General features: G+C 43.2%; 1 protein-coding gene across 1 annotated transcript in view; it reads right to left on the reverse strand.

The window, feature by feature from the left end:
• ACSM1 (acyl-CoA synthetase medium chain family member 1) overlaps window positions 1-18,855 on the reverse strand; it is a 52,415-nt gene that overhangs the window by 14,382 nt on the left and 19,178 nt on the right. The window contains exons 4-10 of the mRNA XM_004604099.2: window positions 17,257-17,464; window positions 14,428-14,568; window positions 11,597-11,756; window positions 6,270-6,349; window positions 2,836-2,959; window positions 1,004-1,084; window positions 192-293 (exon numbers count right to left, since the gene is read on the reverse strand). Coding sequence (XP_004604156.2) covers window positions 192-293; window positions 1,004-1,084; window positions 2,836-2,959; window positions 6,270-6,349; window positions 11,597-11,756; window positions 14,428-14,568; window positions 17,257-17,464 — 896 coding nt within the window. The remainder of the gene's footprint in view (window positions 1-191; window positions 294-1,003; window positions 1,085-2,835; window positions 2,960-6,269; window positions 6,350-11,596; window positions 11,757-14,427; window positions 14,569-17,256; window positions 17,465-18,855) is intronic.

Below are 18,855 nucleotides of genomic sequence, written 5' to 3' on the forward strand. Positions count from 1 at the left end.
CTGATTTATTTCTACCCAACAAGTCAGTCCTTAGCTGACAGGTTAAGACACGAAGAAACTTTGTGCTTAGGGATTAATTAGACAAGGCTTCCATGAGTTGAAGTGAATAAGGAAGATCTGAAGAGAGACTGTTATCACCTATACAGGTCCCTGCAGGAATTCTTACAAAAGGAAAGACTCAGTGCCCTTACCTCATAGCACATGAAGATGCCAAAGGGTTTGACGGGCTTGATTCTGATGCCGATATTTCCTTCCGTGTTGGGTGGCAGAATGTTGCCCTTGTTGTCGATGATCTAGAGCAAGATGCCTGTGAATTCCACCTGCAGGACTCCCCAACGCTCGTCATCGACTCAAACACTACCTGACTTATTCATGTGAGACTAGTGGGCATGGTGGTGGGAGAGGGTATCTCGGGAGGGGACCTATCAGAAAATAGTATAAAACCATACGGTCTTTGAAATCAGAAAATACACGAATTATGGGATCTATCTGTTCCATAGATGTAGAGGCATCAAAAATCTGCCTGTGAGCCAAAATCATGGATCAAGAAAAATTAAAAAGGGGGCTGGAGTGATAGCACAGTGGGTAGGGCATTTGCCTTGCATGCACCCCACCCGGGTTCGATCCCCAGCATCCCATAAGGTTCCCTGAGCACCGCCAGGAGTAATTCCTGAGTGCAGAGCCAGGAGTAACCCCCGAGCACCACTGGGTGTGACCAAAAAAGCAAAAAAAAGAAAGAAAAAGAAAATTAAAAGCATCGACTGATGGAGACAGTCCCCTGTATAGACTCCAGACACTCTTTCCCATGTTTTGTGTGAGGTTTCTGCCTTGGAGCTGCACTGATGCCTTGAGACTCTGGGTCTCAACAGGAACATCCCCAGGACAACAGAGAAAACAGAAGGATACTGGGGCAGGGACCTGGCTCATTGTCACCTAGTGTCATAAAGCAATCCAAGTCCAGCTGAATCCTAACTTGTCTCTGTCACTGCTTTCAGGGTCAGACCTGAACGTCGTAGGGCAAGATAGGTTTCCCCATGGAGCCTGGCTTGCTCTTCATTCCCCGAAGAACAGCACAAGTGAGTGCCTGTTTACAAAAGAAGGCGAATTATAATTGGTCAAAGTGTCTAGGAAAATAACAAAGCAGCAAACATCACCCCATGGTGCCCCTGTTCACATGTGCTATTTGATGCCATGTCCCTGCGTATAAGCTAGGAGGCCTGGGTTTTAGGCTCCAGAAACCAACCTGACTCTATCCAGCGGACATTTACAGGGTAGGCCCGTGCCTGGTTCTAGGTCTACAGGATCCAGTGAAGAACTCAAGAAAGAAGCAGTGGGGACTGTGGGTCTGTGTAATATGGGATTGCCTATTGCATGTCAGGGATGTTTCCATTTGGCATGGGAAGTCCGATGGACTGAGTCACATTTACCTCGTACTGTTAAACAGTGATAGGATGCTTAGTGATGCTCGTTGAGATCGTATTGTACATTTGTATGTGTGGTGTGTCTGAGTGTGTATGATGCAACAGAAAGATTCTTGTCCCTCTTCATCCCTGGTACTATTCCATGATCCTACACGTATACTGTGAGAAGCAGAAGGTTCCTCAGTATGATCAGAGAAAAGGGGGGAATGTGAGAAGAGGTTAGTTCATCTCTTCTCTCCCTGGTTGTAAAGGTTGTAGGGGGGCAGCTCTGGCCAGGAAGGATATATGACATAACTGAGCTAATTGGTTGACAGTACCACTGGGTGGGAAGCAGCCCTGGCCATGAAAGATGTATGACTGAGTTAATGGACTACAAGAACTACCTGGTGTGTACACAGACACGGAGCTGGAGAGTCAGGAGCCGGTATACCCGTGTCATGTCTCCTGTGTCTAACTGATAAGACGCTTTCCTGATGTATGGGAATTCCTTGCTTTCTTGATGTTTGGGAATTGGGAATGTCTTCCTAATTGGGAATGTTTTCTTTTTTCTTTTTTTTTTCTTTTTGGGTCACACCCAGCGATGCTCAGGGGTTATTCCTGGCTTTGTACTCAGGAATTACTCCTGGCGGTGCTTGGGGGACCATATGGGATGCCGGGGATCGAACCCAGGTCGGCCGCGTGCAAGGCAAACGCCCTACCCGCTGTGCTATCGCTCTGGCCCCGGGAATGTTTTCTTGATATATTGTTCTTGCATGCTTTTGCTCATTTAGGAAATGTTTGAAGTTATTTCTGCCTTTGGAATTGTTTATCTTTGAGCTTGCTCCTGAGGCCGGTGTGCCCAGGATGGCGATATAAACCCTTGGCTGTAAGCCCTCGGGGTCGAGCTCTGACCTCCTGCTTCTGCAGGACAGCTCGGCCCCAGCTAGCTGGAGTAGTAAAGTCTCGGTGTGTGTTTTGCAATCCTGTTGGACTCTTTGCCTCTCTGAATATTGAGGGGTGGTCTCGATCCTAACATGTGCCATCCTCAGAAACACGAGAGACGAGCGTCTAGGGACACCTCTGTCCCGCCCAAGGGGGTGGTGTCCTGGAAGGAGTAGTGAAGGACCAGGACTTCCTGATGGAGATCTCCACACGTCTGGAGAGCACTTCTTATCACTCTGCCCCTCTGAGTTCTTCTGAGCTAATACTCACAGGGGAGCCGTGATATGTCCAACATCCCCCTTTATACGTTTTGAGCACAACGGTTTCTTGATAGATTGTCTCTTTGAAACTGGGGGGGAAGATATGCCACCATCTCCTGGCATTTGACAAGGAAGTGTCTACAGTGGGGTCCTGGGCATACACCGGCTATGATTCAGCTCATCTGTTGGTTACTGCGCACGCCCTGGTTAGCCCAGCAAGGACCCCGACCTACCGTTTCTGACTGTCCATAGGCCTGGTGAAGCTCGAGGCCTGTTTGTTTGTTCCATTGCGCTTGCTCTTCGGGCAGCAGGGCCTCTCCACCCGTACAGCAGTGCTCCAGGGTCGGGAACCTGAGACTTAGGGGAAAATAAGCTGTCAATAGAGTCTCACAAAAAGCTTCTTTGTTGCTCTTGCCAGGCACGATGTGCTAAGAGCTCCCAGCTGGTCATCAGGATCTTTCATCTTCTATTTCTTTGTTTTCTTACACCCCTCTTGGCGGTCTACTAGTGCTCAGGGACAAGAGGAAGTAATTTACTTCCTGTTTCTGGCTTGGTGGGGAGGCGAGGACTTAATGGAAGGTTCTGGTAAAATTTCGATGTTGACTGACCATGAAGGTAAAAATGTGTTTATCAGAACTCACCTGTAGGAACACATTCTATGTGGCTAAAAGTGATGCTTTTATAAATCATAAAAGGGACTACTCTCTCTCCCCCCAACCCCCGCCAAACATGCTGATAGAGTGATGGCACTGCCTTTTAGGGAAAGTGTGTTGTACATTGAAAGGCATAGCATTTTCAGTGAGGTATGCAATTTAGGAGTCGGAAATAAATTTGTTCAGGGATGATTATACGAAGTGGAAGCAGAGACCAAAATCATGAGTAACTGAGAGAAGGACATTTAGAGGGGATAGAAAAATCTTATGTGAACATTTCTGTGTTGTTAAGAGTCATATGATGTAAACCCTTGTATTGGCTATAATTTTCAATACACAAACAATTACAAAATAGCATGGATCCCTGAAGAAAATGAAAAGTGATTACGGTGTGGTGCAGACTAAACCAGGTGCTCTCGTGGTTGAGGAAGTTGGCAGACACCCAGTTTACCTTTTCAGCCACTCCTGGCACATAGGTGCCAAAAATGACAGCATGAAGGTTGGTTTCATTGAGGGTACCTTCCTCATTCTTCTGGGGCTTAAACTAAGTTATATAATCTTAGAGAATCTCCCATTGGGTAAATATTTATGCCTGGATTGGATTTAACTAGGTTTGGACAAAGGTCAGTCCAATCTGAGGATTGTTGCAATATGTGGTTGTAATTTGCGCTTTGAAATCAAAATCCTGCTGGATAGAGGCCTACGAATAAGATCATCTCTGGCTTCGGAGCTAGCTTCAGAGGGGTGTCACTGAGCTCGCGGCCTTCTAACTTGGGTTTGAGACCTATTAGTTTTCATTTTGAAGTACCAATTTCAATTTTAGAGTCTCTCAAAGATACAAAAACGTCCATGAAGTTCAAAAACATATTTTAGTTGATCTAGCATTAATGCATAAATGTGGGAAATGAAAAATTAAAAACATAGCATAAAACTATGCATTCAATTCGATTGATAAAAATTAAAAGTCTGACAATAACAACTGTTGGAGGTGGAGATGGAGCAATAACTCTCTCACTGTCTGATTGGTCTCTGAATTGGTTCTATACTTTGAGAAAGAGAGTTTCCCAGACTCCCAAAGATAAAGTGTAACATCAGCGTAACCTAGAAGTTTTTCTCCTAGAAAAACTACAGAAATCTCTGCTTATATGCATCATGGTATATGTACAAGAGTTCAAAGCCACATTGATCATTAGCCCCAAATTAATATATGCCCAAATAGCCAATAATGCAGAGTCAATAAAAATTTGGCATATCAAAAATAAGACTGGATAGGAGCTGGAGCGATAGCAGAGCAGGTAGGGTGTTTGTCTTGCACACGGCCAACCCGAGTTTGATTCCCAACATCCCATACGGTCCTTTGAGCACTGCCAGAAGTAATTCCTGAGTGCAGAGCCAGGAGTAACCCCTGAGCATCGCTGAGTGTGACCCAAAAAAGCAAATAAATAAATCAATAAATTAAAAAAAACTAATCCTCCTTTTAAAAAATTAATAAAAAAACTGGATGGGGACTGGAGGGATAGTATAACAGGTAAGGCACTTTCTTTGCATGCGGCCTACCTGGGTTCAATAACTAACATCCCATATGGTCCCTGAGACCGCCAGGAGTGATTTCTGAGTACATAACCAAGAATAACCCCTGAGCACCACCAGGTGTAGCCACGAAACTAAAATAAAATAAAGCAGGATGTTATACAGTAATAAAAAACAGCCACAGCCAAATAGCAACGAGAACACAATGTTGAACCAGAAGCCAGATATTGTAAAAAGAATATAGACTTGCATGATGAAGTTCAACAGCAAGCAAAATAGAATGGTTTGGTGGTAAGGGGATTGACTCACACCTGGCTGTACTCAGGCTCTGAGCTTAGGAATCACTCTGGTGGTGCTTGGAGATCATAAGAAGTGCCAAGCATTGAACTGAAGTTGGCCGTATGCAAGGCAAGGTCCTTCTGCGCAGCCACATTTGAGGCCGCACAACACATCATAAGACACTACCTACCCATTCTCCAGGAGTACCACACCACATTTGGTGGGGTTCAAATAGCAGGCAATGAATCATAGAGGGAAATATATACATATATATATGCATATACACATATTTTCTGATATATGTAAGAAAGCTCACATCACTCAACTTTTAACAACACATTAGTAATATCCTAAAGAATGTCTTAATAGCCCCGGACAAAATAGAACAATCTTCACATTGTTTCCCCTATGGATACTTTTTGTAGCCTTTTCAGCAGTTTGTTCTAACAGACGATACAAAATGTATTATTTTGGTTCTGCTTTGGGACGGGGATTGGGACTTGGGATGAAAACATCCCAAATATGGTGGTGGGAAGGTGTAATGGTGGTAGGATTGATGTTTGCATATTAAATGTAATCAAATATTGTGAACTACCTAACTGTAGCACTGTAGCACTGTTGTCCTGTTGTTCATTGATTTGCTCGAGCGGGCACCACTAATGTCTCCAGAGTGAGACTTGTTACTATTTTTGGCATTGTAAAATTTAAAAAATTATTTAAAAAAAAGACAAGGTCCTTAATTTCAGTACTATCTCTCTTGAGATTATTTCCTTAGGAGATAAATTGTTAGAGAAAAGAAAAAAGTGAAGATCACACTTCAGCATAGTAGATTGTATTAGGGGCAGTAAAAAGGTATGGCGAAGTTTCTGGGGATGCTGGCAATGTCTTCTGTAAATAAATTTACAAATTGGCAGCTGGCAATCTGTAAATATTTGTCTGATCTGTTTCTATTTGTGAGATATTTTGCAACAGAGATGTTTAAGACAGAAATAATTCACAATGATGCAAGAATTGTGGTGGTTTATTCCAACCTTCAAGTCCCGATTAATAAGGTAATTTGACTGGCCAATCATGATCACGCCAATTGCACACGCACAGAGACACATCAGAGAACAAGAATTAAAAACAGTCAGACAGTGCTAATAAAGTTTCTTAAAGTCTTTCCCCAAAATTGTTGTTACCATACATATCCATGTTTACCTTACCTGGCAGAATCCTGCTGCATAATCATCCGGTATACAGTCGGTGCGGCAAGAAACTGGGTGATGGGGTATTTTGAGAGTGTCTAGAAAGCAAGAAGAGTTTTATTTTTATAGTTAAGCTTTAAAAGGTCAGCTAAGGGGCTGGAGCGATAGCATAGCGGGGAGGGCGTTTACCTTGCACGCGGCCGACCTGGGTTCGAATCCCAGCATCCCAGATGGTCACCTGAGCACGGCCAGGAGTAATTCCTGAGTGCAGAGCCAGGAGTAACCCCTGTGCATCACCGGGTGTGACCCAAAAGCTAATTGTTAAGTATTGGCCAATCAGAAATTTCAGTAGCATTTAAAATTCTAATCTCCTTTCAGTGAATCTATTAATTAATTACAATAAATTAATTGTAACCATCACTGTCATCCCATTGCTCATCAATTTGCTTGAGCGGACATCAGTAACGTCTCCATTGTGAGACTTGTTGTGACTGTTTTTGGCAAATCTAATACGCCACTTGGAGCTTGCCAGGCTCTGTCGTGAGGGCGTGAGGGCGGGATACTCTCGGTAGCTTTCGGGGCTCTCCGAGAGGGGAGGAGGAATCGAACCCGGGTCAGCCGCGTGCAAGGCAAATGCCCTGCTGCTGTGCTATTGCTCAAGCTAAATGATCAATTTTTTTTTCAATTTTTTAATGTTATGCTCACATTGTCCTTTTTACAGTTTTAGCTTTACCATTGTCTAATGTCATTGCTCCACTCCCAAATCACCTCTCCATGCCCTTGCCCTACCCCGACTCCGGCATGTTTGTGCCTATAACCTGGTCACGGGTATGCAGCATTGTTTGGTGACTTGATGAGACACTTACACAAACTAAGCCACTCAGCTTCTAGTTGTCCGGTTTGACCATCTGATAAAGAGAATGCTAATCAACCACAACACTCAAAAGGAGAGAAAGAACAAAAGGAAATGACCTGTCACAGGGGCAAGGTGGGATGGAGGGACAGGGTGGGGGGGTGGGAGGGATCTTGGGGCCATTGGTGGAGGAGAACGGGCACTGGTGAAGGGATGGGTACTCGAGTATTGTATGACTGTAGCAGAAGCACAAAACTCTGTAACTGTACCCTCCCAGGGACTCATTAAATAAATAATTAAATAAATAAAAAGAAAATGCTAATCTGGGATATAGTCTCTGTGTTCATCTCTGTGATCCTAGAGAAGCAAAATCAGGCCTGCAAATAGAAATAAAGTGCCAGCACACAGAGCGAAGCAAGGTAGAAGCTGCCTTGTTTCCCGGTGTCTTTGTGATTCCTGTTCCAGACACTTGTTTTACTCAGACTCTCCTGTTCCAGAATCATGACAAGCCCTATGACCTTCCTCTGTGTATTCCTTCTCCCATGAAGCCACTTTGAAGTGGGTTTCTGGTGCTTGCACATAAGAGACCACTGCTAAGTCCTTATGACTTAGAGAAAGTAAGTTTTGCAGGTCTTTCCTAGAGCCTGACGGTTATTATGTCCCCATAAAATGCTGATTCTATTTGTTATCATTGAAACTATAGTTTATGACACATCTTGATATTTGTCTGTTTCAGACGGGTTGTAAAGCTGACAACCTGCCATCTGCCAGTTGTCAGATTTGATGGAGAGACTAAACGGAGGTGGTAGAGGTAGAGAAGGGATGGAAAGCTGTAAAAAACTAAAGCTCGCCGAGGGGTGAGTGCACTCGCGGGCTCTCCGGGCGGCTGTCTCACCTCCCGAGTTCGGTGCCCTGGAACCGCAATGTGTGGACTGGATCGGGACAGCCGGTGGTCAAGGACAGGCGAAGGAAGAACGAGGACCAAGCTGGTTGCTGGTTAGTTACCGTTTATTCAATCTTCCATCTTTCTCATCTCTCACACTCCCAGCTCCATCCTCTCTCTGGATTAACTGCTGCTTCTTTCTGGCTTCTCTGTCTCCTCCTCCTTCTCTCTCCCACCTTGCCTTCTAGGCTATACCCAGCCAGGTAGCAAAATCAACATAAGAAAGCCCTTCCTGAGGGCAGGGCATTCCAAAGCCCTTCCTCACTCTTAAGGTTTTTTTCTTTTCCTTAGTCCAGGAACTTATTAACATCTTAATACTAGCTATTTTTTTTTTTTTGCTTTTTGGGTCACACCTGGCGATGCACAGGGGTTACTCCTGGCTCTGCACTCAGGAATTACCCCTGGCGGTGCTCAGGGGACCATATGGGATGCTGGGACTCGAACTCAAGTCGGCTGCGTGCAAGGCAAACGCCCTACCCGCTGTGCTATTGCTTCAGCCCCAATACTAGTTATTTTTGTATGGACATAGCAAGGGATACATTGAGACTTGCAAGGCAGCTCTCCTGGCAACATCTTGCCACAGGCTCAGACCACAGCACTCAGGCCAGATTAATCATTCCTCACCCTAGCAGGGTCCAAATCTAGTTATCACTGTTTGGATCATGACAGCATTTGTCCATGATCAAGCTCTTAACTTATAGTTAAGCATTAGGCACTTTGGCCAGGCCCATCTTGATGCCAGGGTAGCACACAACTCACCACTTGCCCTGGGTCCTTCTCGTCCCCCGTCGGGACCCTGCTTTGGGGGTGCTAGGAAGTAAGGGCAGCTGAGGCTTAGCTCAAGAGAACAGATAACCTGGAGGAAAAATATCATGTAGAGTCAAATGACTCCCAGGTTACAAAAGCATAACATTTGTTAAGTCTTCCTGTGTCCATACAAAAAGGACTTGCTCTGAATAAACTATGCAAAGGACTCAAGGAGAAGAGAAAAACATTATTTACAAGTCAACAGAACACTAAGAAAGAAGCTACAAATAAACAAAGAGGAATAGGAGCACTGTAATGGGAGTAACCCAATAAACCTAAACTACCTGAGGCTATGTTAGTGAGTTGGAAGAGTATACTTTAAATCACCTGAATCCATAAATTATATCAAGGAAAACATAGGTAGAACACTCCGTGACATTGAAACTAGAGGTGTGTTCAATGATTCAATGCCATTTGGCTAAACAAACTAAAGATAAACAAAGCAAAGATAAACAAGCGAGTCTACATCAAACTCACCAGCATCTGCACCAGAAAATAAATGAGGACCAGAATTTTAAAATGACAACCAGAGACTGAGAGAATAGTTTCCCACTGCTCATCTGACAAATGGTTAACCTCCAAGATATGAAAGGCACTGATAGAATATAACAAGAGGAGGGAGAAAAAAAAAATGCTCCAGCCCCATCAAAAATGGGGAGGGGAGAGAAGGAGAGGGATAGACAAAATGATAGATATATCTCATACGTGGGGTAGAAAGAAACACAGCAGGCTTATACAAATGCCTAACAGCAACAGGAACAGAGAATGGGTCTTTAGCAAGTTTATCGCAGGAGAGAGATGTGGGTACTGGTATTGGAGAATAGTGGGGGCATGTTGAGGGAAGGGGATGGAAGGGGTAATATTATGCATGAAACCTTAACATTAGCAGATTGTAAGCCATGGTGCCTAAAATTAGATTTTAAAAAATTAAAGTCTTTCCTAAGCCTGAAAGCATTGTAATCTTCCACACGGTGATTTAATAAAATAAAATTTTTATTTAAAAAAAAAACAATTGGATAAAGAGGTAGGAACTTGAGTGATAGGACGACCGGAAATCCCACGATGGGGGCGGGCAGAACCTGACCTAACCCCCGCCCAAATGAGACCCTGAGTGGCCGCCCACTACCGGCTCCTCCACTCCTAACAGCCATGATCCCAGAGGCATACAAACCAATCTGGGAATGCAGCAGCTGATGGCAGAAACACCTCTGGACTTAATTACTAAAATACCAGAATTCCAAAACTGCATGGCTGCTATCACAGCCATGAAACATTGTATGCTCTTCGTTATCAGCAATGGAAAACAAATGATCTAATGATACCTTTTCAACAGGTCTGATTGTTGGGGGGAGGAACTCCAAATAATAATAGTGGGTTTTCTGTTGAAAATTGAATGTAATCAAAGTAAAGAGAGAGTAAAATGAAAATCATCTGCCACACAGGCAGGGTGTGGGGGTGGGATGGGGTGGGCTTCTTAGTGGTGGAACATGTGCACTGGTGAAGGGATGGGTGTTAGATCATTGTATGACTAAGACTTAATCCTGAAAGCTTTGCAACTGTTCTCACAGTGATTCAATAAATTTTTTAAAAAAGGAAAAAAATAATAATGAGAGCCCAATACAACCAAGTGTGGTGGTCCTTAGTAATTATCAAAACAATAAAGGGAAATATTTAACCAAGATGATAAAAAAGTTAAAAAATGTTAGATAATTTATATGTGTACAAATATGTTAAATGTAAAAATAAAACATATATAAAAATTAAAAAGAAATTAAAGTCTTTGTTTTTCAAGGCAGTGCCTCCTGTCTTTAATGAAACAAGATGTATTTTATTATTTAAAAGTATCAAAAAGGGGGCCAGAGAGATAGGACAGCTAGTGAGGCATTTGTCTTGCACGCGGTTGACCCAGGTTTGATCCCCAACACCTTGTATGGTTACTGGAGCATCACCAGGCATAATTCTTGAGTGCAGAGACAAGAGTAAGCCTTAAGCATTTCTGGGTGTGACCCAAAACTAAGCACAAAAAGAATTAACAAATACACTAAGTAAAAAAGATAACAACTTTCAATTGATTTCTAAAGTGTAAGTTAGGAAAATGAATGCATTGAGATAATTCAAGCACAAATATTCCAAAAATTTTTTTGAAAAGGAACTTATAAACTCTTGTTTTACAGATAAAAAAGCAAAAAACAAAACAACCCTCTCTTTGTAGATAAGGTTCAGACTGATAAGTGAAAAAAAGTAAAAAAAGTAAGCTGGGAAAAATGTCAAACATGGGAAAAAACACTAGATCTGTCACATTTGAAGGACTATGCATTTAAATCCTTCAATATATTAACAACACACACATATACAGAGAGAGAGAGAGAGAGAGAGAGAGAGAGACATGCACACACAGAGTTTCCTGGACCTTGCAGGATTCAGAATTCAGGAGGCCTTAGCTTGTTTTAGTGCTTTAATTTTTCAAAATGAATAGTTTGTGTCCCATGTCTACGCAGTCTAGTCCATAGGTATGGGGAACACTGAAATATGCATTTTCTTCAAGATTACCTCTGCATATGATTCTGATACAAAGACTGATTCAGACCTTCAAAGCTCTTTGAGAAATTCAGGGCCTAGGTTATATGATTCTAATGGTCTCCTCCGCTAAATAAAAATATTTCTTCAAAGTACAAATTTTGAACTTCAAATATAAGGTTTTTTTTTTTTAGGAACTTGTTGATACTAGAAAATTAGTCTTACCTGAATAATTGTCTTAGGGTCAAACTGGGGCATATGGTGAATGAATATAGTAGACCCTGCTGTCCACGGTTCGATCAGTGCCCCCACAACAGCTAGAATCCAGCCTGGATCTGACATGCACCACAAGACATCAGATGTCTTCAGCTGTAGTAATTGCCTGCTAACTCCAAAGTACAGTAATATAATTAGCGATACAATGATGGAAGATGTCATTAAGTGCAGGGAACTTTTCTTGATTCAAAAAGAATCCCCCCGGGGGCTGGAGTGATAGCACAGCAGGTAGGGCATTTGCCTTGCACGCTGCTGACCCGGGTTTGATTCCCAGCTTCCCATATGGTCCCCTGAGCATGGCCAGGGGTAATTCTTGAGTACAGAGCCAGGAGTGACCCCTGAGCATCTCTGGGTGTGACCCAAAAAGCAAAAAAAAAAATTAAAAAATCAAAAAGAATCCCCCTTCTTGCCTTTCATTCTTGTGTTTTGTAAGGAAAATCAGACCCACGCCCATATCCACACCCGTATCCACTCCTCAGAATGTGCCAAACCAGATTTTCTTGTCATCAACCACGTTGACTGGTTGACACAATGAATCACTCTGGTTCTGAAGTCTGGAAACACTGTTACTCTTTTTTTCTTTTGATTCAAGTTTGTGACAGATGGAGTCCCAGGGAATGCTAACAGTTCTTCTGGGATGATGAAGAATGTGCCTTTCTGAGAAAAGCATCAAAACACAGAAGAATCAGAATTGATAGATGGAGAGACAAAAACCTAATCTGGAGGTCGTGATGCTACTGCTGAAACAAAATCTGGGAAGCTCTGTTTTTTTGATCGAATAAAATCCCTTGTTTCCTCTTTGACTTAATTGGGCCTTGAGAAGAAGCGTTGTGGAGAGAAGAGAGCATACCAAAGGGTACCCCATCTTGGCTAAGTACTGGAATTGGTCAAAGGGCAATAATTAGAAAATGGAGAACTGGAGATTTCTCATTTCATTTTTTTTTTTTTTTTGCTTTTTGGGTCACACCTGGCGATGCACAGGGGTTACTCCTGGCTCTGCACTCAGGAATTACCCCTGGCGGTGCTCAGGGGACCATATGGGATGCTGGGATTTGAACCCGGGTTGGCTGCGTGCAAGGCAAACGCCCTACCCGCTGTGCTATCGCTCCAGCCCCCAGATTTCTCATTTCTTATCCTTTCTGCTTCAAAGGGATACTGTGTGAGCAGCTTCTTGAGAAGTCACAACTGTCCCATTAGTTCTAGCTTGTAGGAGCCATCCATGCTCCCAATTCATCAGCCCTCTCAGAATTGTGACACATACATGGGAAATTATAAACCAAGGGGGTAGATATTTCTTCTGCATGTCAAGTCTAGCTATCCATAGGATACACCTCAAGGGTGTCTCTCAGGCACTGCAAACCTATATCTCTCTTGCTTCCCTCACACTGATTGATTGTTCTCTGTATTTCATCTAATACCGTCATTATCCCAGAAATGGCCTGAAGCCGTCCAAGAATCAGTCTTGATCACACATCCTTCCCCATCTCCCACATATAACCTAGAGAGCTGATACTTCTCATTTTTGAAAATCTCAAATGTGCCGACCTCCTTTATGTTTACGGCACCTTACACAAACCACCTCCACCTTGCATCTAAAACCCTCTCAGTTGCCTTCTCAGTTGTCTTCCATTATAATATTTACCACCCATTCTCTATCCTGCAATCAAGTGATAATTTCTTTTTTAAATTTTTTTTGGGGAGCAACACCCAGTGTTGCTCAAGGGTTACTCCTGGCTCTGTGCTCAGGAATTACTCCTGGTGGTACTTAGGATCATATGGAATTCTGGGGATTGTGTTTGCTTTGGCAGCATGCAAGGCAAACACTCTAGCCACTGTACTATCTCTCTGGCCCCCAAAGTAATAATTTCAAACAATATTTGATCTTTTGTATTGATGATACAAATCTGATTAAGTATTGCCCTTGATTAGAATCTTTTAATTCCTCTCTGTTGTTTTCCTGATAAACCCCAATCCTACACTATAGAGCCTAAGACTTAGCATGAACTAGGCTGTAATCACTTTTATAACTCCTCTTCTCTGCTGCTTATTTGACATTAAGAGAACCAGTTAATCTAGTCTGCATGGTTCTCTAAGTGCTGCTTTTGTACCCATGTCTTTGTATTTGTTATTTCTGACTTCATACAAAGTCTTTCCTTCTTTCAACGCCCATTCTTCTGGGCTTGGCTGTTCAGTTTTTTTTTTTTAATCACTAACACTCTATAAAGAAGTGTTCTTTGCCCTTTGGTAAATAAATTAAAAATGTTAAAAATTAGTTGGGTGTAGACATTGCTAGTTAGAGAAAAGAGATTCGAGAAGAGGTTTGATTTAAGATAGATTAAATGCCTAACCCAAGATTATAGTCTAAACTTCTATGATTATTTGTTCAAGATTATATAAGACTGGATTGGTCTGACTTGGTTCCAAGAATTATTTACACTCCAGTTTGTGATTGAAAACTCCACGTCTGGAAGAGGAGAGCACCTGGCATCTCAAGTTACACTTCGAGAACATACTGTCTTCTGCTCACCAGATCCTACAAGCAGTGACAGAACAATGCTGCCTCCACCAATGAAACCCTTTCACACCCAAATACGCCTCCTTGTTCCTTTGGAGGCTTCATCAGCAAACACAGCATTCTCCATCTTCGCCTTGGGGAGAATCGGATAGAGGATCCTTCTTAGATCTACACACACACACACACACACACACACACACACACACACACACACACATATGCCCCAGATGGTGATCAGTCTCTAACTAGGTGCTCTCTTTCTTACCAGGATGGGAAGGAGGATCGTAAGGCAAGTCCATGGTCATGTTTTGCCATCTTGGGAAAACCTGTGGTCCCACTGGTGAAGAAGATGACCATTGGGTCCGTGACCTTTGAGTTAATGCAGGTGTGGTCAGGGGATGCTTCTCTGTAAAGGGATTAAACACAAAATTAGAGAAGTCAAGTTTCCATCTTCCTATGCTCTGAGGATAGATTAAAGCAATGCCCTCAGGTCAGGAGATGAGTGGTGGGGGTGTGAGGGTGGATTCTGGTCCTCCTGGCGCTGTACATCAGAGCTGATGGGTGAGTTGGACAAGAAGACTCTGACATTTGCTCCTTTACAAAAGGGTAAATTCAGGGGATTGTCTTTTAAGTTGAACATTGAAATCGCACTCTCTATCAAATAAGGGTCTGCGTGATTTACAAAGAAAAACTCACTCACTCTTCAAAGGAACCCTATGAAGTGAGTGTGATCTTTTAAGTGCTCATTTTGTAGATGAGAAGTCTGCAAGTCAGAGAAGTTAAGTAACTTGTCTGAAGACAAATGGCTAGTAGGCAGCAGAGTGAGGATTCAATGCCAAAAATTCTGATCATTGAATGTGCTATTGATTACATTGCCTTTAAAGAAAACATAGATAAAAACTAGCATTGCTAGGAATGCAACCTCATTACTTGGTGTTGTGGGTGAGAAAGTGAAGGAGAATGAGATAGATGGAATGTATATGCACATCTCTGGCATAAACTGGAGATGGCTGGAGAAGCTACAGGGCCCTCATTCGACTTGGTTCTTGAGCTTCTCCTAGACTGAGTATCTTTTTTTTTTTTTTTTTTTTTTTTTGCATTTTGGGTCACACCCAGCAATACACAGGAGCTACTCCTGGCTCATGCACTCAAGAATTACTCCTGGCAGTGCTCGGGGGACTATATAGGATGCTGGGAATCAAATCCGGGTTGACTGTGTGCAAGGCAAACGCTCTACCCTCTATGCTATCGCTCCAAGCTCTAGACTGAGTGTCTTAAACCAACTATGATGGTAAAGACATGCTTCTTAGGGTGTCAGTCAGAGAAACTACAAATCATCCTGATATGGAAAAAATACTAGTTCTACCGGTCTTGCGGAGGAATGGTAAATTTATTGACATTGGACAATTTAAGAATTTAAAGAGAATTACTTTTGCTGGGGGTAAAGGAAGAAGGATAGATAGAGCCACACCCAGTGATGCTCAGTTGCTATCCCTGGCTCTGTGCGCAGGAGTGACCCCCCTGGTGCTCCTCAGTGGACCATATGCTTTATTAGGGTCTGCCACGTGCAAGACAAGAATCACAACACCTGTACTATGTTTCTCATTGCTATGTTTCTCCTAAAGATAATTCTTTTCTTAACTTAATTAATTTTATCTCACTTTTTTCTTTTTGGATCACACCCAGTGGTGCTCAGGGTTTAGTCCTGGCTCTACACTCAGAAATTACTCCTGGGAGTTCTGGGGGACCATATGGGATGCCAGGGATTGAACCTAGCTCGGCCGCATGCAAGGCGAACACCCTACTCACTGTACTATCGCTCCGGCCCAGTTCTTTATGTAAGCTCTTTCCTGCTTATTTCCCAGAATTTAGAATCTGGCCGGAGACATTAGATGCTGTAATGTTTCCTTTGGGGGCTTGAAGTGAAGAACTTCAAAAATGGAGCCAGTATTTTAATTAAACGAGCCTGGTTCCTCTGTGTGCTTTGAAAAATACCTGAAGACTTTCAGAGTTGAGTTTGGGAAGGGGCAAATGGGGACTTTCTTTTTCCCAAACTGTCCCTAAGTTTTCCTGCAGGTTGTCCTTACTGGGACCCAGTTTAGGGAGATGGAAAGTGTTTGCTCCTAAAGCTTTCTACCAGCTGCAGACTCATTTTTTCTTGTGCAGTCTCAATTTTTGCTATAAAAATTCATGTCCATTTTTTCATCTGATGTCATTATATACATACTTATATGTGCATATATGTATACATATATACATACATGGGCTGGAGCGATAGCACAGCGGTTGGGCATTCGCCTTTCATGTGGCCAACCCGTGTTCGATTCCTCCGCCCCTCTCTGAGAGCCTGGCAAGCTACTGAGAGTATGGAGCCCGCACAGCAGAGCCTGGCAAGCTACCCGTGCATATTGGAAATGCTAAAAACAGTAACAATAAGTCTTTCAGTGAGAGATGCTACTGATGCCTGCTCAAACAAATCGATGAGCAACGGGGATGACAGTGATATACATACATACATATATACATACATATATATGTGCATGTGTGTATATATATGTATATATATATATATACATATATATACTGTTTTCTGGCTCACCCTAGCAGTGCACTGAGAATATTTCTGGCTCAGTGCTCAATGCTTGGCTCACTCCTATAGTACAAAACCATGATCATGTAGGACCATGTAGTATAAAGGCTCAAATCTGGGCCTTGTGCAAGCAAAGCATGTTCTCTGGTCTGATGGGTTTTCCCTCCATCTTTTCATGCATCTTTTATATGAAGATCTTCATCTTTTATATGAAGATTGCCTACATCAGAAAGAAGCAACACAATAACCTGCAACTTTTACGTCTCATGTATACAACCCCAGGGGCAATTAGACTTCAGAGAGAGGGACGTGGAGGTTCCATATCCCTATTTCACAGCTGAACCAGTTGTGACCGTGAGAAGGGAAGGAACTAGCCCAGGTCATTGATGTGACAGGGAGGGAAGGTTTCCGGGTCAGACCTAGTTGCTTGTTTCCTAGCACCTGGTGGGGAAAAGGGCTCCCCCCAGCACTTCTCATCATACATTCTTCAGACTGAAAACTCACCTTATCAGTGACCGGAAGTCCTGCCACCCCTCACGGCTGTGGTCAGACACCAGGAGCTTGGTTTTTAGATTAGGGCACTCGGAAGCAATAGAGTCCACCTCTGGGGCCAGCGTATCTATGGTCACAATTCCCTGTGCTTTAGATGCTTGTAGTCGGTAGAGAATGTCCTTGGCTTTCAGCTGTGTGGTCCCTGGCATGAAGATGATCCCTGAGGAGGAGGAGGAAGAAAGCTTTCATTTCTCTTTTGTCCCCATATGTGTCAGTCTAGTCTATACTATTCTTTTTTTTGTTTTGTTTTTTTTTGGGTTACACCTGGCGATGCACAGGGGTTACTCCTGGCTCTGCACTCAGGAATTACTCCTGGTGGTGCTCAGGGGACCATATGGGATGCTGGGATTTGAACCCGGGTCGACTGCGTGCAAGGCAAATGCCCTACCCGCTATGCTATCACTCCAGCCCCTAGTCTATACTATTCTTACCAGTATAGAATCTCCCTAATCTTTTGCAGGCATGGACCCCAGCCGAATAGCGTCTGTGCTACCTCGAACACAGAATCTCACACCTCCATCCCAAATCTGCTGAATTAGACAGGTGGACACACTTCACACAACTTCATCTGGAACCTGGAATTATGGATGCCTGTGGCACAGGGTCCCTCATCTAGGGCTAGTCCCCTCCCTCACCTTTTCCCTGGCTCCTCGTGTCTCTCTGACAGTCCCTTGTCATTTGGAATCTCCTCTTTTCCCTTCATTCTTCATATCCAAATTTAACCACATTGTCCTCTGAACTTTCTTACCTTCTCTTCCTTCTCCTACAATTTGTTCGAGATTTTGCCTCTTCCAGTTGGATTCTAATCTCTCCACCAGGTGCCCTGTTCTGAATCTTCCTACTCCCCATCTTCTGTCCTACCTCCTGCCTGATGCTTCTCTCTACTTATCTTTTCTTTGCTAACATCTTCAGGAAATTACCATCCCCCCATATCAAAGGGAACTTTTTCTTTCAGACGCTCCTATTTTCCTCTCCCACTCTATTCCTTCTATTTCAGAATGGCCATTCTTTTAAAAAGGAATTTTTTAAATTTTTGTTTTTGGGCCACACTCAGTAATGCTCAAGCTTACTCCTGACTCTGCACTCAGGAATAACTCCTGGAAGTGCATGGGGGACCATATGGGATGCCAGGGTTCTAACCCAGGTCAAGCATATGCAAGGCAAATGCCCTACCCACTGTATTATGGCTCCAACCCCTTGGTGACCATTCTTAGTGAAGTCCACAGTAATAATAAAGGCCACAACCTAAGCTTCTACATGTTCTATACCCATTTTGGTTATGTCATTTGTTTTTATTTCTCTTCAGTTTAAAGTCAAGGGGTTCAAGAATTAAAAAAAAATAAATTAGGCAACAGCTCTTAAAAAATAAAATAAAAAAATAAAAATAAGGGGCCGGAGCGATAGCACAGCGGGTAGGGCGTTTGCCTTGCACGCGGCCGACCTGGGTTCGATCCCCGGCATCCCATATGGTCCCCCCAGCATCGCCAGGAGTAATTCCTGAGTGCAAAGCCAGGAGTAACCCCTGAGCATCGCTGGGTGTGACCCAAAAAG

The sequence above is a fragment of the Sorex araneus genome, chromosome 4 (genome assembly GCF_027595985.1).
Source record: "Sorex araneus isolate mSorAra2 chromosome 4, mSorAra2.pri, whole genome shotgun sequence".
Lineage (NCBI taxonomy): Eukaryota > Metazoa > Chordata > Mammalia > Eulipotyphla > Soricidae > Sorex > Sorex araneus.